General features: G+C 38.2%; 1 protein-coding gene across 1 annotated transcript in view; it reads left to right on the forward strand.

The window, feature by feature from the left end:
* Window positions 1-23,519, forward strand: part of CSMD1 (CUB and Sushi multiple domains 1) — a 1,071,884-nt gene that overhangs the window by 595,099 nt on the left and 453,266 nt on the right. The window contains exon 6 of the mRNA XM_070732892.1: window positions 19,788-19,900. Coding sequence (XP_070588993.1) covers window positions 19,788-19,900 — 113 coding nt within the window. The remainder of the gene's footprint in view (window positions 1-19,787; window positions 19,901-23,519) is intronic.

Below are 23,519 nucleotides of genomic sequence, written 5' to 3' on the forward strand. Positions count from 1 at the left end.
TATTTTTATTGAGTGGCATTTTGCAATGTGGTTATATCTGAATTAACACGACTAAACAATTGTACTGCTGTCTTTTAAAAGAATGGAACCAGATGAAAATCTATGAAGTCACATATGGACAGATAGAAAACCATGATTATTGTATTTTAAAGCACCATGTAATGTGGAATTCTTCTTTGATAAGCCAAGCCATGGGTTAATATTATCTCTCAACTATGTGTTTATTTTGGATAAAAAAGAAACATAAATATACAAAATATGCAAAATATATGGGAATAGAAAAGATTACCCCTCCATGATGTTCTAAGATAACTGTACAGGTAAGCCTTGACTGAGTAAATCCTTCCATCCTTCTGAGGTGGATAAAATGAGGACCCAGATTATTGGGGGCAATATGCTGATTCTGTAAACCACTTAGAGAGGGCTGTAAAGCACAGTAAAGTGGTACATAAGTCTAAGTGCTGTTGCTATGAATAACCATTTGCTCAGTGACCATTCATTTATTTTATTTTATTTATTTATTTTGTCAAGTATGTATTGGTAGTATACAAAGATATAACAATGTTTATATACATGATACTAGTAAGAGAGAAACATTAGGACAGGGGGTGGAAGGTACGGTGGTGCACTTATCCACGCTCCTTACTGACCTCTTAGGAATTGGGAGAGGTCAACAGTGGATAGTCCAAGGATAAAGTTTTGAGGGTTAGGTGATGATACTACAGAGTCAGGTAGAGAGTTCCATGCATCAACTACTCGGTGTTGTACATACTTTATTGATTTGATTTGATTTGATTTGTATGCCGCCCCTCTCTGTAGACTCGGGGCGGCTCACAACAGCAATAGAACAATTCATAACAAATCTAATAATGTAAAAAAACATTTAAAAACCCATTATTAATCAAACATACATACAAACATACCATACATAAATTGTATCAGCCCGGGGGATATATCTCAATTCCCCCATGCCTGGCGGCAAAGGTGGGTTTTAATACTCCTGGTCAGTTGGAGGATGATGAAAAACTTGAGGACTCTGATACAGATAGTGTTTATGAATTAGTGGTGGGCCTGGGGTTACAGGTAGTAGAACAGGTGGGAGGCCAGCCACAGGATGTTGCTATGAGTCCAGAATCTAGCGAGGAAGAATCAGACGTTCCCTGGGTCAATCCTAAATTCAGAAGGGTCCAAAAACGTAAAGAACAGGTGTTTGGAAGAAGATATTAAGGGGAGGAATGGGTTAAATACTGGAGTGATGTATTTGGTACGTCAGGGGGTCAGTGGGGAAGAAGGGTGGAGTTTCAATGTTGTAGGGCTAAAATGAAAAGTGTTTCCATTCAGCTCCCAAGCAAGCAAATGCATTCTGTCTTATTTGACAGTCATTTCTGCTGTTTTTGAATCATGCTGTGAGTACATAAATCTTGTTAAACAGAGGAGGCTAGGAGGAATGCATGAGGAATGCAATTAAGAAAGATAACAGGAGGAAGAGGAATGTGCTAGTATGAAAATAATACTCCAAGCTTAATCAACCCTTCTCAAACTCCAAGCAGAACTTTGAACCGAACCCTTTTCTTTTTTCTTTTTTTTGTATCCCCTTTTAATCCTCTTTTCCATTTTATTCTTTCTATTCTTCCTTATTAGAAAAATAAAGGGGTTATTGGATCAAAGTTTGGACACTTGACAACGTAGTTATGATGGTGGCCATGTCCCAGGGTTATGTGAACATCTTTTGGGATCTTCTGACAAGCAGCTGCAGGTATTCACTTAATGACTGTGGTGAGAAAGATGGTAAAGTGAGGGAGAACTCACTTAATAACCGTCTTACTCAGGAGATAGAAACATTGGCCTCCATTGGGGTCAGAACAGAAGTTGAGGATTATCTGTCTCACTAGTGCATTCTTTTAGAAGCAGATCAGGACTCCATTTTGAAGCTTCACAGAAAACATCTAGGGGGAAAGGCAGGGAGTCCTCGACTTACAATGGTTCATTTACTGACCGTTCAAAGTCTCAATGGCCCTGAAAAAAGTGACTTATGCCCCTTTTCCACACTTAGGACATTTGCAGAAGCCCAATGATCGCGTGATCAAAACTTTGCTGCCGTTTCATATTTATGACCGTTGCTCTGTGTCCTGAGGTCACATGACCTCTTTTGTTTCTAACCAATCTATGCCCAGGCTTGAAAATGTGCCGCTCAGACATTATACTTTTCTGCCCACACCGAAAAAAAATTAGAGGGAACACTGATGTAGGGTATTCTGTCGCAAGTGGAGGAGTGGAGGGCTCTTCTAGTAAAGTAAAGTATCTTGCAAAGTAAAATATGTTACCTAATTCATATCTAGTAAAGTATGTTACCTAATTTGGATAATGAAACATTTGCAAGAAAACAAGCAAGCTCAGAGAGCACCAAGCAGAGGTAGTTCCCTACTGGTGTGGTCCAGTGTGCCGATCTGGTAGTGGCTCACTGATGATGCAATTTTGATGCGATGGCTCTGATGTTGTCTTTGCCAGTCCATGCATGCCACCATCTTTTTTTTCTAAATTTCGGCAATTTTTCAGCTCTCTAAACATGTGCAGAAGTAAAATTGTCTCTCTGTGGATGTACGGAAGCAAAATTGTGCTAGGGGTGTTCGCACATAGAAATGTAGGAGGAACCCGCTCCTGGTACCAAATGAACAAATAAAGTGAGGTGAGATATGTTGGTTCATAGATTGATTGTTTCAAGAGCCGGAGTGGTAATGTGGTTAGAGTGATTCACTGCAGGCTACTACAACTAACTGCTATAGGTAGTTCAGCAGTTGAAATCTCACCACCGGCTCAAGTTTGACTCAGTCTTCCATTTTTTCTAAGGATGGTAAAATGAGGACCCAGTTTGTTGGGGGCAATATCCTGATTCTTTAAACCGTTAGAGATTGCTGGTAGCAGTATTGTTATTGCTGTAGATGGAAGAGTTGCTGCAAATGTTAGGAGTATGGATTAGCATGGGAAATTGCCAAAAATAGTTTTTTTAAAAATCTCTAAAGAACTCAAGGCAAATCATTCCTTTCTCACTGTTAAGAAGGTCATATGAGTTTGTCTATGAAATTACCAAGGTCAACTTCAACTTTAGACAGACATTGAGATATTTTTTAAAGCTATACAGTGGTACCTCAAGATACGAACCCCTCGTCTTACGAACAACTCGTGATACGAACCCGGGGTTCAGAAAAAGTTTGCCTCTTCTTACGAACTTTTTTCGAGTTACAAACCGGCGTTCGGAGACTGCTGGGAAGCCGCGCGGCTGTTTTAAAAGGTGACAGCCGGGCGGTGGGGCTTCCCAGCAGCCTCCCGAACGCCGGTTCGTAACTCGAATAAAGTTCGTAAGAAGAGGCAAAATTTTTCTGAACCCCGGGTTCGGTTCGGGAGGTTGCTGGGAAGCCCCCAAGCCCGGCTGTCACCTTTTAAAACAGCCATGCGGCTTCCCACCTGTCTCCGAACGCTGAACGTGGAAGTTTGGGTTTGGCGTTCAGCTTTGGGAGACAGCTGGGAAGCCGCGCGGCTGTTTTAAAAGGTGACAGCCAGCCTGGGGGGCTTCCCAGCAACCTCCCGAACCCCGAACTTTTGCCGAACCTCCGGGTTCGGGGTTCGGGAGGTTGCTGGGAAGCCCCCCAGGCCGGCTGTCACCTTTTAAAACAGCCGCCCGGCTTCCCAGCAGTTGCCGAATGCCGAACGCAGAAGTTCAGGTTTGGCGTTCGGCTTCGGGAAGCTGCTGGGAAGCCGTGCGGCTGTTTTAAAAGGTGACAGCCGGCCTGGGGAGCTTCCCAGCAACCTCCCGAACCCCGAACTTTTGCCAAACTTCTGGGTTCGGGGTTCTGGAGGTTGCTGGGAAGCCCCCCAGGCTGGCTGTCACCTTTTAAAACAGCCGCACGGCTTCCCAGCAGTCGCCGAACACCGAACACGGAAGTTCGGGTTTGTCGTTTGGCTTCGGGAGACAGCTGGGAAGCCGCGCGGCTGTTTTAAAAGGTGACAGCCGGCCTGGGGGGCTTCCCAGCAACCTCCTGAACCCCGAACCTTTGCCGAACTTCCGGGTTCGGGGTTCTGGAGGTTGCTGGGAAGCCCCCCAGCCCGGCTGTCACCTTTTAAAATAACCGCACGGCTTCCCAGCAGTCGCCGAACGCCGGTTTTTTGCGGGGGGGGGGGGGTTGGTTGCACGGATTAATTGACTTTACATTGTTTCCTATGGGAAACAATATTTCGTCTTACGAACCTTTCGGCTTACGAACCTCCCCCTGGAACCAATTAGGTTCGTAAGACGAGGTATGACTGTATTTTAGTTTCTCTTGAGACTAACTTGGTAAACCTAACCTAGGGCCACATGGTCTTTCTATAGCTTTCATTTTAACCTTTCCTGACATCTTCTCCTTTTGTTATGGGGCAGGCTATAAGGCGGTGTTTCTCAATCTTGAAAATTGAAGTGTGGACATTACCAGAATTTTGAAGTTCACTCATCTTAAAGTTGGTTTGAGAAACACTGCTATGGAAAAAGGATACATAACTCTTTCAAAGCCTATCTTGTCAGATATATCCAAAATTGGTCTAAGGCAGAGGTCCCCAACCACCGGGCTGCAGACCAGTACCAGGCCACAGGGCATGTTGTCCCGGTCCACAGAGTCAGCAGCTGCTGTGGAGCTGGCAAGTGCCAAGCTGTTTCCTGTATCTTTCCTCTCCCGTTCACTCAGGACCGCCATTTGCCTTGGGCCAAGAAAACTTTTGCTTGCTTGCTTCCTTCCTTTCCTGTCTTTCTTCCCTCATCGAAAGTGGTCTATTTCCTCTCCGCGAAGCCCTCGCTCTACCTGCAACTCAGACAGAAAGGCTTTGGCATTGTGCAGCTCTTTTTTTGTTAGGCTCCCACACCCTATTCCCAGGGGCCTAGGTGGGAGCGAAGCCAGGGGTGTGCATGTGATCATGAAGCTCCCACCACCAGCTCCGGTAATTTTCTTTTGGAAGGATTCCTTGCTGCAAGAAAATTACCAGACCTGGCAGTGGTGTGCGCTCCAAGCAGGCAGTGATCGCAAAGGAAGGTGACTGTGTCCGTGGAGGCACCTCCCCCCCTCAGGGATTCCTTGCTGCAATCCCAGCCAGAGCAGGCAGTGTGGGGGGGGTGTTCTCTGAAACTGCCAGAAGGAAGGAAGCAAGCAAGCAAAAGTTTTCTCCCTCAGGTGGACCGCCTCAGCCCGAGGCAAACGGCAGTCCCGAGTGAATGGGAGGGGAAATAGACAGGAAACCACCCCCTCCTACCCTTCCTCCCTCTGTCACTTCGGCTCCCCCACAAAATTAAAAAGGGGTGGAGGAAAGAGAGGCAATGGAATTATAAGCTGCACCCCCAAGCTTAATCCCACCCCCAATCACACCCCTTTCCGTCCCCACCGGGCCATAGAAAAATTATCTTGCTGAAACTGTCCCTGGTGGAAAAAAAGGTTGGGGACCACTAGTCTAAGGAATATGTGCAATTAGGCAAAATCTCTGGAAATTAAGTCAAAGGCCACATGTCCCAGGAATCTGGAGGAAAGAAAACTTTCAGAATCATCAGAACATTTTGCAGTACTGAGTTTCTGTGAATAATATGATAAACATAGGTATAATCAGGGGTGGGGTGCTTTCTGGATGGGGGGGGATAGCAAAAATGGAGCTCCACCCCAGAGCACCCAATTTGCACTGAAAGATGTTGAAAGAAAATGCAGGGTGTCCTCCATAAGCCAAGCCCACAGTGTGGCAGTAAAAAATTGGTAGCCTTTCACTGAGTATAATCAACAGTCTCTGTAGCATAAATGTAGAAACAAAGAAAAAAGTAATAACATGAATGAAATTAGCACCTTTTCACTTTATAATTCATGAGTTTGATATTTGGTACATAATGTGTGTTAAATTAAATATGTAAAGAAGAAAGTATTTAATTACACAGTTATTCAAATAAAGATAAAACAGATTAAATACAAAACCTCTCTTATGCGAACAAATAATTCTAAGTTTTGAAGTAACGTTATTGTAAAATTGAATCTTACAAGCAAAGAGTATAAAATTATTTAGAAAATGAATTGGATAAACTAAATATGTCTGTCTTTAACAACTTTAGTTGACTGTAAGTTAAAATCTTAAATTAGGGTTTAATAAAATAAATGAGTGTACTTAAAAAAACCTACACTACTGATACGCTAAATCTATATCTCTGTTTTATTCTTCATTTAAATTCTGCAGCATTCCTGATGCTTTTTGCACACTCTGCAAATCTTCAGATATCCAATAACCAGGACAATTATTGTGTAAATTGTTCTGTGGCAAAATACTGGGGCAAGTTGATTGAATTACTTTGTTCTAGACTGATCTGTCCATAACAATGTCACTGGAAGAGATTAAATCTGTTTTATGTCAGAAGCCCCTGCCCATAGATCACCATTCTATGCCCCCTTTGTTGTCATCTTAAAGAGTTGGCTGGTAATAGTTAAGGTGATTTGTCATTCCTTTGAGTCCCCAAGAAATTAGCCAGGTTGACTTCAATGAAAGTGCCCAATTACCAACACTTCAAGATTTGCATACTTGAAAATAGCATACAGTGATACCTCGTCTTACGAACCCCTCTTCATACAAACTTTTCATGATACGAACCCAGTGTTTAAGATTTTTTTGCCTCTTATTCCGAATTATTTTCACCTTACGAACGCAAGCAGCTGCCAGGATTTCCCTGAGGCTCCTCGATTCCCTTCATTTTTACCAGCACTGCTTTGAATCCCAGCGACAAACTCCCCTCTTCCAAACTGCATGGGGAAAAGACTCATGGATCTCAAGAGAGGAGAAAGGTGTGGGGAAAATGAGCAGAACAGGGTGGGCAAAAACGGGAGGGACCCATGGAGCTCAAGAGAGGAGAAAGGGTGGGGAAAATTAGCAGAACAGGGTGGGCAAAAATGGGAGGGAAAGACCCATGGAGCTCAAGAGAGGTGAAAGGTGTGGGGAAAATGAGCAGAACGGGGTGGGCAAAAATGGGAGGGACCCATGGAGCTCAAGAGAGGAGAAAGGTGTGGGGAAAATGAGCAGAACAGGGTGAGCAAAAACAGGAGGGACTCATGGAGCTCAATTACCCAAATAGCACTAATGGGAGATATTGTGGTTATGGGTGATTTCAACATGCCTGATGTTGACTGGAATATCCCCAGTGCCCTTACATGCAAAAGTAAGAATATAGTAGAGGCCTTTACAGGAGCAGCTCTGGCACAGCTGGTTAAGACACCAACTAGAGGGGAGAATATTCTAGATTTAGTTTTTACGAATGGGAATTGGGTTTCAGAGGTCAAGGTGGGAGAAAATTTAGGTTGCAGTGACCATTTATATTTGTGGTTTGATGTAAAAACTCATTGTGAGCAATCCTATAATGCAACCAAAGTATTGGATTTCAGAAAAACAAATTTTAATGCAATGGGGGAATATTTAGATAATGAATTAAAAGGGGAGGGATAAAATGGCAGGAGCGAGCACCCAGTGGACTGTATTAAAAAAGGCCATCTTAAAAGCCACTGGACTGTATGTAAGACAAATAACTAAAGGTAAAAGGAAGAAGAAACCGCTATGGTTTAGCAATGATGTAAGGGCTATAGTCAATGAAAAAAAGGCTGCCTATAGGAGGTATAAAGAGTCTGGAAGTATAGCTGATAGGGAGGTGTATAAAATGAGACAGAAGGGGGCAAAACAGATAATATATGCTGCTAAAGCCTCAAAAGAGGAAGAAATTGCCAAATCTGTAAAGAAGGGGGATAAAACCTTCAGATATATTAGTGATAAGAAGAAGAAAAACTGCGGCATCAGGAAGCTTAGTACCGGGAATAATACATGCATTAATGGGAATAAGGAGATTGCTGACCATTTCAATAGCTACTTCTGTTCAGTTTTCTCAAAAGACACCTTACAAAATAAGACTATAGAGGGATATAGCATTGCTTCCAGCTGTACGGATTCAGCTCCAGTGATCTTAGAAGCCGATGTCTTAGAAGAACTTGAACGATTAAAGATAAATAAGGCAATGGGTCCAGATGGCATCCACCCCAGAGTTCTTAAAGAACTCAGATCTGTCATTGCTACCCCCCTGACTGATTTGTTTAACCAATCCTTGTTAACAGGAGAAGTTCCTGAGGATTGGAGAATGGCCAGTGTTGTGCCTATCCACAAGAAGGGCAGTAGAGAAGAAGCTGGTAACTACAGGCCAGTTAGCTTGACATCAGTGGTAGTTAAAATGATGGAGACTCTACTCAAAAAGAGGATAAATCAGCACCTAAAAAACAATAACTTATTGGACCCAAATCAGCATGGCTTTACTGAAGGCAAATCATGTCAGACTAATCTCATTGATTTCTTTGACTGTGTCACAAAGGTGTTGGATGAAGGTGGTGTCGTGTATATTGCCTACCTGGACTTCAGCAAAGCCTTTGATACGGTTCCACATAAAGAGCTGATAGATAAATTAGTGAAGATTGGACTTAATCCCTGGATAGTTCAATGGATTTGCAGCTGGCTGAAGCGTAGACATCAGAGAGTTATTGTTAACGGCGAGTATTCTGAGCAGAGTCAGGTTACAAGCGGTGTGCCACAAGGGTCTGTTCTGGGTCCTATTCTTTTTAATATGTTTGTGAGTGACATAGGGGAAGGTTTGGTAGGGAAGGTTTGCCTATTTGCCGATGACTCTAAAGTGTGCAATAGGGTTGATATTCCTGGAGGCGTCTGTAATATGGTAAATGATTTAGCTTTACTAGATAAATGGTCAAAGCAATGGAAACTGCAGTTTAATGTTTCCAAATGTAAAATAATGCACTTGGGGAAAAGGAATCCTCAATCTGAGTATTGTATTGGCAGTTCTGTGTTAGCAAATACTTCAAAAGAAAATGATTTAGGGGTAGTGATTTCTGACAGTCTCAAAATGGGTGAACAGTGCAGTCAGGCGGTAGGGAAAGCAAGTAGGATGCTTGGCTGCATAGCTAGAGGTATAACAAGCAGGAAGAGGGAGATTATGATCCCGCTATATAGAATGCTGGTGAGACCACATTTGGAATACTGTGTTCAGTTCTGGAGACCTCACCTACAAAAAGATATTGACAAAATTGAACGGGTCCAAAGACGGGCTACAAGAATGGTGGAAGGTCTTAAGCATAAAACATATCAGGAAAGACTTAATGAACTCAATCTGTATAGTCTGGAGGACAGAAGGAAAAGGGGGGACATGATCGAAACATTTCAATATATTAAAGGGTTAAATAAGCTCCAGGAGGGAAGTGTTTTTAATAGGAAAGTAAACACGAGAACAAGGGGACACAATCTGAAGTTAGTTGGGGGAAAGATCAAAAGCAACATGAGAAAATATTATTTTACTGAAAGAGTAGTAGATCCTTGGAACAAACTTCCAGCAGACGTGGTAGATAAATCCACAGTAACTGAATTTAAACATGCCTGGGATAAACATATATCCATCCTAAGATAAAATACAGAAAATAGTGTAAGGGAAGACTAGATGGACCAGGAGGTCTTTTTCTGCCGTCAGACTTCTATGTTTCTATGTTTCTAAGAGAGGAGAAAGGTGTAGGGAAAATGAGCAGAACAGGGTGGGCAAAAACGGGAGGGACTTAACAAATGTAGCAAAAACATCATAAAATTGGGCAAAACTCACTGAACAAATTTCTGACTTAGCAGTATTTTTTAGACTCAATTGTGGTTATACATTGAGGATTTATCTGTACAGAAATGGTCAAAATCAAGTAAAGAAATATAAATAATAAATTGGGTTTGGCAACTTGGCTTTTAAGTGTCGTGGCTGCTAAGAAGAAGAAGTGCATGACCATGATAAGCTTATTTGTTGCCTTCAGTTGTTAAATAAAGAAATATGGTCGCTAAGCCAGAAAATTATGCAAGGGCTACTTCCCTCTTTTCTATAAACTCTGTTTGTCAAAAGTCAATTGAGAAGTGTGCAAATGGAGACCATGTGATCATGGGTTGCTATGACAGTTGTCAATGCACACTGGTTGTGACATGCTGTAATTGCAGCCATGTGACCATGGGATGCTGTGATGACTGCCAATGTGAGAGTTGGTTGCAAAGTTTTGTGCTTTCTTCCACCATTGTGCAACTTTAAATGGTTGCTGAACAAGTCAGCTGGCAAGCGAGGACTTCCTGTACTAGCATGGGGAACAAGTTACTTCACTGGTAGAAGAGAGATGTTATGCTGGAAGCTTTATTGAAGTAAAGAAGCACTTTGACTTTTGCACAGCCTGAAGGTTCCTAATGGTGGAGCTGTTTACTTTTTCGAATTCAAATCTCAGCTAAGCAATAGCCTGTGAGCTTTTGTGCATTCTCAAGAACATTCTGCAATATTTTGAATTATTTTTATCCAGTTGAGCTGGTCTATTAGTCATATCATAGAACTTTGTCATCATCTGCATGCATAACCGCAATTACAATAATCCTAAATCATTTTGAAAAATTTCTATAAAATTCCCCTTTTTATTATTGCCTCCTTAGCTAGGATTTCTCTTGGCAATCCAGGGGCAGTTCTGTTTTCTAATTCTAGGGTGAATCTGGTTCTTAAACGTTAATATCAAGTTATATTTAATGATTGGGTTATAGAATGTTTACTCGGTCTTCTTAACAATTCGCTATTCCCACTGCCTATCTTTCTTTCATCAAAAATGCACATTGGAAGGAATTAAAGGAATAGAATCAGTAACAACAGACATTGAAAAAGTGACAAAGACAGGGCAGAGTGCTTTTGTTAATTCCTATTGTTCTTCTTCTATATATTGCTTGAAATAGATACATTAGGTCAGCTTCCTGTGTCTTTTCTTTAACAATGACTTGCCTATTATACCAAATATCAGGGTATTTCCATATAACCTGCAGATATTAGGATGAAAAGAGTCAGTAGGGGCTTCAGGATGATTGCTACTGTGTTTGCAAAAAATGTATCTTGCAAACTTTTAAAGTTTTTCGTGCAAGTAATTAGAAATACCTTTGGGTTTCTCTGTGACTAATAAAGCTAGCATGAAAAGAAGTACTCTCAGCTTCCTAACAATATAACTTCAAAATAACAGATGCCCGGGCAGGTGTTAAATTTTTATGTCAGACATAAAAGATTTTGTGAAATACACACATGTAGTTTAATTAGCTATTTTCATCTTTGTAATCAGTATTCTTCTTTTCCAGTCTTTTCTCCACAAAGCCTCATATTCTGGGGGCAACTCTACAAAGAGACTTACAGCTGTGCTGTTATCATTGATATCATTATTGTAAATATAATAAAGGCATTTTTTAAAAAGAGAGGAAAAAGCAACCTCATTCTGAAAAGCACAGCTGTGAGGTCCATATCTCAAATTTCCCTGTCATGCTGATAGAAAATACAGATTGTCAATTAAGTGGGAGTCTTTATAAGAGACACACTGTAAAAGAAGATAACGATGAATCATTTGCAAGGATTAATATTTGAATACTTAGTGCCACCTCTGTTTCAGTAGCAATTTGTTTTCTTAAGAAAGTAAATATATATTTAGTGCAAGGTTAATTTTTAAGAGTTTTTTCCTCCCTGGAAATGGCAGTATATAAATATAAGTACGGTTACTATAATTTTCATAGGGTGTAATTTGAAATTAGCCATCCAGAGGAAAATGGCAAAAGCATAAAAATGAAAAGTAAAAATATGTATGCATTTAAATTGATTTGCTGATTGTCTCCATTTTCTATTGTGTGAACCGAAAATGGGAATGCATTAGGGCCATGATGGCAAACCTATGGCATGCAGAGCCATCATTCTGGGCACGCAAGCTGTTGCCCAACTCAACTGCACCTGTGCATGTGTGTGCACTCTAGCTGGTATTTGTGCCTCTGGTGCGCATGCATGCAATTCAGGGGACCAAGCTGGTCTTTGGAGCTCTCCTGAGCATGTGTGCATGTTTGTGCATGTGCATGATAGTACTTGTGTGTGGTGCATGCATGGCATTCACATATGTACATTATGTGCATGAAAAGCATGTTCATGCACCAATTTTGTGGTTGCACATGTAGCGCATGGGGAAGCCACAGTATTTTAATATCCTACTTTTCTTTTCAAATTTTGCTGAATAAAATTGTAAAGTATAAATACTTGAATAATCCAGTTAAGTAACATTTTAGTTATAGCCATCAAAATGTCCAAATTACTTTGTTAGTCTGCATGTTCTCCAAAACACTCTATTATATAAAAGCCATGGGGCAGATCCAGAAGCAGCAATCACAAAAGGAGCTTTAAAAAAACCCTTGAAGAAACCAGATCACAAAAGGATTCTTTCATAAAGAAGTTAGGACTGTTTCCTATTTATAACAGATTTTTTTTTAAAAAAAATTCATACACTATCTCTTTTCCTTTAGAAAGTCCGCCAAGATAAAAATAGAATGAAAAGGGAAATAAAGAGTAACATGAAGCAAGCAAACCAAAAAAGTTGACTTTGTTAACATAAATTTATTCTTATAAATAATTGAAAGGATAACGATGGAAGTTGTAATAGGGTAGTGAGAAATGATGATGATGATGATGATAATGATGATGATGAGAAGGAGGATGAGGATAGCAACTTTAAGAATTGTGAGTGATAAATGTTAAATTAGTAAACAAATTGTAAGATCTCAAAAATCCAGGATTTGGTTAGCTACAGGATAGAAATACAAATAGGTGATATTCTTTAGAATGTCTTAACTTTGTCTTGTTTTGTTTTGTTTCTGATTCAGCAAGAGGTGAGATCTGATTTGCATTGATGTTTGGTTGTGCTAACCTATCTCACTTCCATCTCTTATCTTATTGCTATTCAATATTTACCCAATTTGCACTGTGTGCATCTGAAGTATGTGACATTTTGCCTTGTTCTGCAAGATATAGATATATATAAAAGTCTGTTGGCATTGTATCTGTTCTCCTGTCCCATATTGTCTGATAATAAGAAAGTTCTTTTTTTCTGGATTTCATCCAAATAACACAGAGATGGATTCCTCCCAATTTGGCCCGGTTCACCTGAACTGGTAGCAACCCATTGGTGATGTCACGATGATGTCATGGAACATCCTTTTATTTCCATTTTTAATTTTTTTTTAATACATTTCTTTTTCTTCTTAGCATATGCAGAAGCTGAATTTCAAGCTATCTTGTTTTGGGATTTTTTGGGGGTAGATTTTTTTTTATATAGCACTGCACATGTGGGCATGCACACAAAGTACACACACCCACGAGGCATGGCCATGTGGTACAGGAAGAAGCGAACTGGCAGCGAGTAAGTTAGAACCCACCGCTGAAATGTGAAATAAAATTTTAAGCCGCCTTGAGTCATTTGGGATTGGACAGCATAGAAGTCAAATAAAATAAATAAATAAATCAGCGATATTTTGTTTTATTGTAAAATATTCTTACCCATCAAGATCTTCAAGTTGAGCAGTCTTTTAGAAACATTGGCCTGAAGGCACTCCACTCTAGTAACACTTATTGTCTAACAGGAAAATGAAGATTTAACTGTCTGTATTCATCAGTGTGTTTTAAATTTATGGGCACACTTTCCACCTTTATAGGACATTACACATTTTCTTGTGCAAAAAACAAAAAAAACAAAACAAAAACAACAACAGGCAAAGCCAAATGTAACTTCTTCTTAGGAGCCTGAAGCTAATATCCTAATATTGTGGAACAATAACAGAAAATAATCAATTTGTTACATCCTCAACTTAATGTTCCACTTTTAGTAGATGATAGATGAAAAACATCAACAAAGGTTTAAATCTGTAGTGTCCAGCTGTACACAGATGTTTAGTGTATTAATTAAAATTGGGAAAAGCCAATTTCGAATTAGGAATTGCGGTGACTTTCATGACTGTTATGTATTCTGGATATCAATTTCGTTTCAAACAGATTCTAAAACAGAATCAATTCAGGGGAGATTTTATTACACAGAACTATTATTGATATTAATTTATTATGTATTTAATTATAATTATAAGATTGTTCTTTTAGATTAAATATATTATAGAGTTTTCAGTTACTATACATGGAAGGCAAAGCTCAGTTAGAATTAAAACTAGACCACTCAACAATTCCCTATGAAAGTTGCTGAAGTTGCCTACCACCCAAACAAATGGTTAGATCAGTGAGGTCAAACCTTTTGGACTTAATGTGTGGAACATTCATACAATATCCAGTTTGACTGTGCTGGAAAGTCCCAACCAGTGTGGTTACCATGTCATAGGTTTGATATCACCAGGTAAGATGCATAAAGTTCTAACTCTGCTTTTGAAGAACAAAGCACTTGTGAAAAAAAAAATATCAATTGTACTGCTTCCTCCACTAAGACACCAAGGATTTTGGTAGTTTTGACAAAAAAAGAACAATTAAATTGTCACTAATGTTGGCCCTGCACAAGAAACAATTATCATTATCCATCTGTGTGATTAAGCAAAAAGTCTCATAGGTGCAGATGTCAGGATATGACCTAAGAATGTTTCTATGCAAACCTTGAGTTCCACCTGAGACTTGTAGTTCTTCTATTCTGACTGATGCCCTAAAGAAAAATGTTTTCAAATGCACCCAGGAATGCAACTCTCATCCTCCAGGGTTGTAGTAACCTGTTTGGGTTTATGTTTAATTGATCCCAGTGATCAATACTCACTCTTCACTCTCTCTCACATTAAAAAAATAAAAATCTAACATTAAGAGGCATGTTAAAAAGAAAATTTGCAGGCTAAAGTTCTTTCTGATATTCTAATTTTTAGAATTAACAACTAAATTATTAAGCAGCTTTTTTTAATGAATAAGAGTGAATATATTTTATTTCCCTCTTTTCTGTTTCTCTCCCCAAAAGCAAAAATGATCCAGCAACACCTGGGAAACCTATTCATACAAAACCAGACTTTGGCTGCTTTCACATATAGCACAACATTGTGTGATTTGTTTGATTTTGGCTTGGTATGTTGTAGGAATTCAACTGTTGTGGTTAGCCAATCATGATTGTAGTTTAGCATGAGGTCAAACCAACACAACTTAATACTTTTGAGATCAAATTACCACCATTGGTTTAAATTGGCTCAAAGTTCAACAGCAATGGAGAAAAGTGATTTTTGACAATTTTTCAAACTTACAATTGATCACATGATCAAAATTCAGATGCTTAGCAACTGGCTGATATTTATGACAAGTTCCAGTGTCCTGGGCTCATGTGATCACCTTTCGCAACTCTTTGAAAAACAAAAACAAAGTCAATGGGGAAGCCAGATTCATTTAACAACTGTGTTACTAACTTAACTGCAATGATTCACTTAACAACTGTGACAAGAATGGCCAGGGTAAAATGGATCAAAACTCATTTAACAGCTATCTTGCTTAGCAACAGACATGTTGGTCTCAATTGTTATCATAAGTCGAAGATACCTGTAGATATCATGACCTGTCTGAATCCAGTTTATTGTTGAAGGAATGAATTCTAAAGTCCCTAAAATAAAAATTGTACTCAACTACACACATATGCACGACCGGCGGCTTAAACCGCCAGCCGAAATTGCCTACGGAGTCGGGGGGATGCTGACGCAGCTCTTTTTGAGCTCCGAACTTCCAGATTCCTTTGGAACCCGGAAGTTCAGCTTCTGGCAGTGTGCCAGAAAAGCGCGCTGCCTGCTGGTCGGGGGGAGGTCCAAGATCGCCCTATTTAAGGGCGATTCGAATAGGACCTCCCCCTCTTTGCTGCTGCTTCAGGAAGCAAACACCCGCCCACCCTCCGCTATTAACAGTCCTATGGAGGTCGCCTCGGGGCCAAATAGGAATTTTTTGCGGCCTCCCCTTTAGAGGCGGCCGGGTTTTTTGCCTATTCCACACTGACAGTATGGACTGGATTGGTTAGTGGTGCAGCACACTAAGTGCAGCACACTTAGATATCAGTATAGGCCTTCCTTTGGTCACTGGGGTTTGGCAGGTTAGGGGCGGAAATGGGCAATTAGAAGCGACTGCGCATGCTCCTTTGGGCATCCTTTAAAGGGTGATGGACCGCCTCTCTCCAGGAACTAGAGGTTGGAACAACTTCAGGGATTGGAGAGAGGATGTCCATGGGAATCACTGGATCCAATTTCCCACGGGGATTGGAGGGTGAACTCCTCCCACACGATGAAGGGGCGTGGTTTGGATCCAGGTGAAGGTGGCTACCTTCACCTGGTTCAGCAAGGAGTTTTTGCCCAATGTTGCCAAGGGATTTTCTGGTAGGAATTTCCGCCCCGTTAGTTTTGGCCTCTGCAGGTCCTTAGTTCATGTTTGAATTTAAATATTTAAATTTACGTATTCAAATTTATTCAAATTTATGTTAATTTAATAAAATTACCCTTATTTAATCCACAATATGTCTCAGCGTTTTACTCTGCTTCCGGGGGGACAATTTAGTATTATGTATTGATATGTGTTACCATGTTCATAAGACCTAAAAAATCTAAACCCCAAAAGATCCTGATCTGACTGCAAAAATGAAAATAGTAGCAGATAAGCCTATTTTGGGATGAAATTGGAAAAGGCAATCAACCAAGGAAGTGTTAATTTCCTCAGCAGAGAAGAAAATATTATTTACAATGAATATTAATACATTTTAAATATCTTTGGATTCCTGAATACAAAAGACCTAAATCCGCATTATATTATGCACTCAAAACAACCAATTGAAATATGTAAGGAATACGTTCAGACAATGCTGAGTTAATTCATCTGCATGGGATGTTTGAAAAATACCTGTGGATATGATTTACGTTATTATTCCTGTCGGGATTTATGTATTTGTGAATTGAGTTCAATGCACCTACAGATGCCAAAGGAGGTCATAGCTTCAAGTATAAAGTAAACAAAGGTCCTCCAGGTTGAAAAAAAAAGTACAAAGAAAGGAACTCTTTACATAACAACTTCCCTGAAGGGCTCTTTACTTTTAAAGAGCAACCATTTTGGGCAAAAAACATAGCATTGTATTAAGAGATCATATGTAGAAACAAGAGCTCACAAATGTGCAGTTGTACTACATTACCACTATTGTGCATCATTGGTGTTCTTTGTATAATGAATTAGGGAAAGTTAGTTAGTTAGTTAGTTAGTTAGTTAGTTAGTTAGTTAGTTAGTTTGTTTGTTTATTTGATTTGTATGCCGCCCCTCTCCGTAGACTCGGGGTGGCTAACAACAATGATAAAAAACAACATGTAACAATCCAATTAATAAAACAACTAAAAACCCTTATTATAAAACCAAACATACACACAAACATGCCATGCATAACTTGTAATGGCCTAGGGGGGAGGAATATCTTAACTCCCCCATGCCTGGCGGCATAAGTGAGTCTTGAGTAGTTTACAAAAGATAGGGAGGGTGGGGGCAGTTCTAATCTCCGGGGGGAGTTGGTTCCAGAGGGCCGGGGCTGCCACAGAGAAGGCTCTTCCCCTGGGGCCCGCTAAACAACATTGTTTAGTCGACGGGACCCGGAGAAGGCCAACTCTGTGCGACCTTATCGGTCGCTGGGATTCATGCGGTAGCAGGAGGTTCCGGAGGTAATCTGGTCCAATGCCATGTAGGGCTTTAAAGGTCATGACCAACAGTTTGAATTGTGACCGGAAACTGATCGGTAGCCAATGCAAGCCACGGAGTGTTGAAGAAACGTGGGCGAATCTTAGACAAAGATATTTGTCTATCATATAGCTGGTGGTGAAGGAGGGTCATACAGAACCTATATAAGAGGTTCTGGTCTGTTTAATCCTACCCAAATAGTACATCAAAGTCATTTCCTATTTTTTTTGGGGGGGGAATAGAATACATCCTCCAAAATGACCAATCACCTTTCAATGATTTAGCTGCATTCTTCTGCTATGACTGTTCTATTGCATCTGTGGTCTTTCCATTAAATATTTGATTGTTGCTGCATAGAAAAATATGCATAAAGCAATTCTTATTTTACTTTTGTCTTACAAGTGCAATGATGCAAATAAGAGGTGTGAAAGGAAAGAATATTAAATATAAAAGAAATATCTCCTCATTTAGAAAAGCCCTATTTTGATGTAATGATGAAGTATGCTAAACTAAGAATGTTCCAGAAATTCCTTTATCTTCTTGTATGTCAGGTTTTGAAGCTGAAATGCAGTGTTTTAACCATTGGTTACTGAGCAATGGCAGGGACTGTGTTCACACATAACACTAAACTGTAAACTAGGGTTTAAAAGTCATAATGGCTTTGTTCACACACATAAAAAAATAAGGTACCACAATACAAAACAGTCTCTCTTGTCCCTTGTAAATAAAATTACATACAAAATTATTAAATGTAGTACTAATAGTACTAGTATACAGTAGTACTAATAAATAATATATGGGATTCCTATTCTTTAAATAGGATCCCTTTATTGCAATAAAGATTGTATTTTTTTAAAAAAAATACTTTAAAAAAATATTAGTCATAAAATTGTATTTTGAAGGTCAAACTTTAATTTAACTACATGATTTATTTCCTTTTAGATTTATGTAAAGCAAAATAAGCTACTGCAAGTTTTCAGGCTTAAAAAGATATACACAAAGTCCCAATTTCCATGGCAAAATTATGTTTTATATTGTTCTTGATTTTATATTGTCCTATATATTCATGCATTTTATGATTTTAACCTTTGCTTCATGAAAAACAGCCAGTAAATAAATGAACTCTGGACTTTAATAAGACAAGTAATAGATGATAGCAAAGACTTAGCATTTTTTTTGTCTCTAAATGGTTGTCTTGTTTGGTTTAATATATTATCACATTTGGATTTTTGCAATAGTTTTTCTTGCTGAATATGTTTATATGCAAGTAGTCAATTGTCATTCTTTTGATAGAGTTATTTAATAGAGACAGTTCTTTGGATCCAATCTGAAAGTGCTATTTTTTTAAAGCTAAAATAAAATGTTTTCTTCAAAATGTGGGTTTTTTTTTTCCAGGATTGCTAGACACATTTACCTCCATAATTTTTACTGAATGCAAAGTAACTTTCACTTTCCCGTATAGCCAACAATTGTGGGCCATATTTTTTTTATTGATATGTGTAATTCATCTTCAATATCTATTACCAGTTTTATTAAACTTATATTGGAAGTTTAGCAATATGAACAGAAAAGTTACATTTTTGGGGTATTCCAAATTTACTACTCCTGATTTTTATGTTTGATTTGCTCAATAAGATATTGTTCAAATACACATTTTTTTCATAAAATTAGATTTTGTACAGCATATTGTCATATTTCAGTTCATTTAATGAACTGCTTTACTATAATGTGAAATTATTTAGACAGTAAATGCAAAGTTAGACTGTTTGTGTGTTTGTGTTTATGTGCTTTTTAATATTAGATTTGTTTTTGCTGGAATATTGTTTTTATTATTGTTGTGAGCCGTCCCGAGTCTTCGGAGAGGGGCGGCATAAAAATCTAATAAATTGAATTGAATTGAATTGAATTGAATTGTGGATTAACGTCTCATTTTGAGAACTAGAAAATTCAAAATTTGGCGGAGTATGGGTAAATTTTCCATAATGCACTTGTAGTTTCCTTTTTCACTTAAATATAATATTAAAAGTACAATAAATAGGGAGATGATTGTCCAGAATAATGCATAGATATTGTGAATATAGTATTGAATGCTATTCATGCTGAATATGCATTGCTTTTTAAACTGTGCTTTATCAAAATAATCAAACAAAATTGGTAGTTTCTTTACAATTTTCAAGTGAACACTTTTTTTTTGTAGGTTGACTGGCATGAATCTGCCTTCACCTGTTATCAGCAGTAAAAACTGGTTGCGGCTCCACTTCACTTCTGACAGTAATCACAGACGGAAAGGATTTAACGCTCAGTTCCAAGGTAAGAATTACATAGGACTCTTATCAGCAGAAATAATCTGTTTTTCTAAACCTGATAACATAAATGTTAAGACCGAAATGTTATCTTTCATACTTATCCACCTGGGAAATAAACAGATCTCTGCAAACATGGATCGACAACTATTCTCACTCCAAAAGTGGAATCCAGTTGAGATTTGTTTAAGACCCCTGGGATTTCTGCAGTATTTTTTTTTAAAAATAATCTCTGTGACATATCCACTATGTCCTTTTTTGGCCTTTTTGTGTGAAGTTTGCAAACCTCTTGCCAGATCATACATTACAAGGCAGAAATGGATAGAACAAAGTCTCTTTAGATGAAACATTATTTCTTATTTTTCCAAAACTCCTCCTCATTCTTGACATCAAGAATAATATTTGTTTCTGTTTGTTCCCTCTAGATGAGAGAGAATTGGGAATCTGAATTCAGTCAATAGTGCAATGGCTCGGTGCTTTTTATTTTTTTAAATTCCATTTCTCTGTGTTGAAATGTGAAATAAACTTCATAAAATGTAGCATATTTTTTAAAGAACGTTTATGAAGACTGGTATAAAATGACAATTTTACCATTTACAGTATATGAAAGACTTTCAAATGCATGTAGATGACGGCACAACAGCGGACCAAGCAAAGTGTTAAACTGAGAAATGTAGACCTCGATTTGCTTTATATACCAATATAAATTCATTTCAGTGTGGTTTTAAAAAGGAATTCGATAATTCCCCTGAATTACTTGGTATTTCAAACTGCTATTCTGTGGAAACGCCAGTAATTTGCATCAAAATAACTGATTTGGAAGGTTGAGGACTGACAACAAGGAAGCTTGGATAAATGTTGAACAGGGCCTGAATCCAACCAAATCTTCGGATTTTTTTAAAAAAAGACTTACACATGCTTCATATTTTGTATAATGACCAGGTTTATGCATCTTACTAAAACCATAACTTAAGCAAGATTTATTGAATAGACTGAAGTTGGATGGCTTCATACAATAATGTCATAAACCATGGTTGACAGTATATAAAATCTGAATAATGAACCAATCTAAAAGGAACAAGCATATCATGATGCAGAAATTTTACATCCTTTCTTTCCACAATTATTAAGTGAATCACTGCAATTGTGAAGTTAGTAACATAGTTGTTAATAGAATCTGAGTACGCCATCAATTTTACTTGTCAGAAGTTGCAAAAGGGCAATCACATGCCCTGGGATACTGCAACCATTATAAATATGAGACAGTTGCAAAGTATCTGAATTTTGGCGATGTGACCATGCAGTTGCTACAATAGATATAAGTATGAAAAATGTTCATATCACCTTTTTTTCTGTGACATCCTAACTTCTAACAGTCACAAATAGAATTGTTATAAGTCAAGGACTACCTGTATTTATTTATTCATTCATTCATTCATTCATTCATTCATTCATTCATTCATTCATTCATTTATTGGATTTGTATGCCGCCCCTCTCCATAGACTCGGGGCGGCTAACAACAATGATAAAAACAGCATGTAACAATCCAATCCAATCCTAAAATAACTAAAAAAAAACTTATTATAAAAACCAAACATACATACAGACATACCATGCATAAATTGTAAAGGCCTAGGGGGAAAGAATATCTCAGTTCCCCCATGCCTGACGGCAGAGGTGGGTTTTAAGAAGTTTACGAAAGGCAAGGAGGGTGGGGGCAATTCTAATCTCTGGGGAGAGTTGGTTCCAAAGGGCCGGGGCCACCACAGAGAAGGCTCTTCCCCTGGGTCCCGCCAAACGACATTGTTTAGTTGACGGGACCCAGAGAAGACCCACTCTGTGGGACCTAACTGGTCGCTGGGATTCGTGCAGCAGAAGGCGGTCCCTGAGATAATCTGGTTCGGTGCCATGTAACTTTTTGTTACATTGAGGAAGATGAGTTTAGTGTTTTTATTTATTTGTTTGGTTGGTTGTTTGGATTCCTATGCTGCCCTTCTCCGTAGACTCAGGGCGACTTACAAAAATAGGAATAAAATACAAGATACAGCATAGGAAAACCCAGACATAAAATTTGTACTAAAACCCAGAGTTATAAAAATCAGACATTCTTTTTAATCACAGTCTTACATTCATATCATCAGCCAGAATGAGGTGTTATTTTACCACAGTCCTGTATTCATATCATCAGCTGGAGCTGATTCATATAAATCTACAATATGTAAGCATAAGTGTTATGGATTTTCCCCAACTGAGAAATTTATTTCTCAGAATTAACTCAATTGACTCACACTTTTGTGTTTAATTTAGTGAGAAAATTAGAAAGAAAACAAATGCTTCCATGGGTGGTTTCAAAATGTCTATAATTCCACCTTTTTTTAAAAAAAGGAAATCAACTTTATAAACAGATTTCAATTTTGTTTACATTTGGAAATAGCTTCTGGTCTTTCTGATCAAAACAGAAGGGAAAGGGAAAAAAAAGAAACTTTGACTGTAGGTTTTGACGATTGAATTAATCTTGTAGTTGTAAAAGTGGCTTATAGTTACCCAAAATACAAAGGAAAAAGTTGAGATTATCTGTACTTATACTTTATTGCATTGAAGTGTTGGACATCACTGCTTTTATTTTTCTTTTATTTTTGTCTTGCAACCCTCTTTTCTGTTTTTTTCTGATCTTTACTTTCATATGTATTCTATATTATAATTAAACTCTATCTTTTTTTAAAGAAAAACCCAAAATGTCTATAATTTCAAAAATATCTAAACTCATAAATAGGTTTTTAATGTATAGTACCTTGTAATGGAAATTTTAAATCAGTGATGTCATCAAAGTGAATAACAAAAATCCATGGGGAACAATTGTGAGCAGGGCATAAACTCTGCTGGATCTAATCCCTTTAGGAAAAGCTATTTGTCAGCCCTAAACTTCTTAACATAACCCTCCACTTCAGTGCATTGAACTTTGATAATTCCAAGCCTTCATTGTATTGGGGAAAAAATCATTTTGATTGCCCTAATTTAATTGCTTTCAAAATAAGTCCTCCTCCTTTTTTAATTTTTTTAAAAAAATTTAACCTGCCCTTTTCTTTTCTGAAATCTGCAACTTAAATGCAGGAAAAAAATAACTTTTTAGAAACTGTAATTGTGTTTTATTGAAAGCTAAAACACATTTTCTTCCAAAACGTTTGATGAATACCTTTTTTATCTTTCTCTGAAATTTAAATACCTCCATATGCTTTTTTACAGTTTAACTGGAAGTTCACACATAACCCTTCTAGCAAGTAATGAAAAAAATAAGGAAAAAAATAAGTGGGCAAATATTTTTTTTTCTGAAAAAGGATGAAATTTAGTTTAAAAAATTAAAACCTTTAAATTCCTGTGTGCATAAGGTTTAAATTGTAAGTCTGCAGCTGGGCAGAGATCATTCAGATGTTTTATTTATTTATTTGTTTGTTTGTTTGTTTGTTTGAACAAGTATAGGATTGTAGTTTGTATAAGCATAACGTAAGTAGTAAAGAATGATAAAAGAAGACAATAGGACAGGGACAGTAGGCACAATGGTGCGCTTACACACGCCTCTTACAGACCTCTTAGAAAAATCTGAGGTTAAAGATTTTAGGGTTTGGGG

Source organism: Erythrolamprus reginae, chromosome 1, assembly GCF_031021105.1.
Source record: "Erythrolamprus reginae isolate rEryReg1 chromosome 1, rEryReg1.hap1, whole genome shotgun sequence".
NCBI lineage: Eukaryota > Metazoa > Chordata > Lepidosauria > Squamata > Dipsadidae > Erythrolamprus > Erythrolamprus reginae.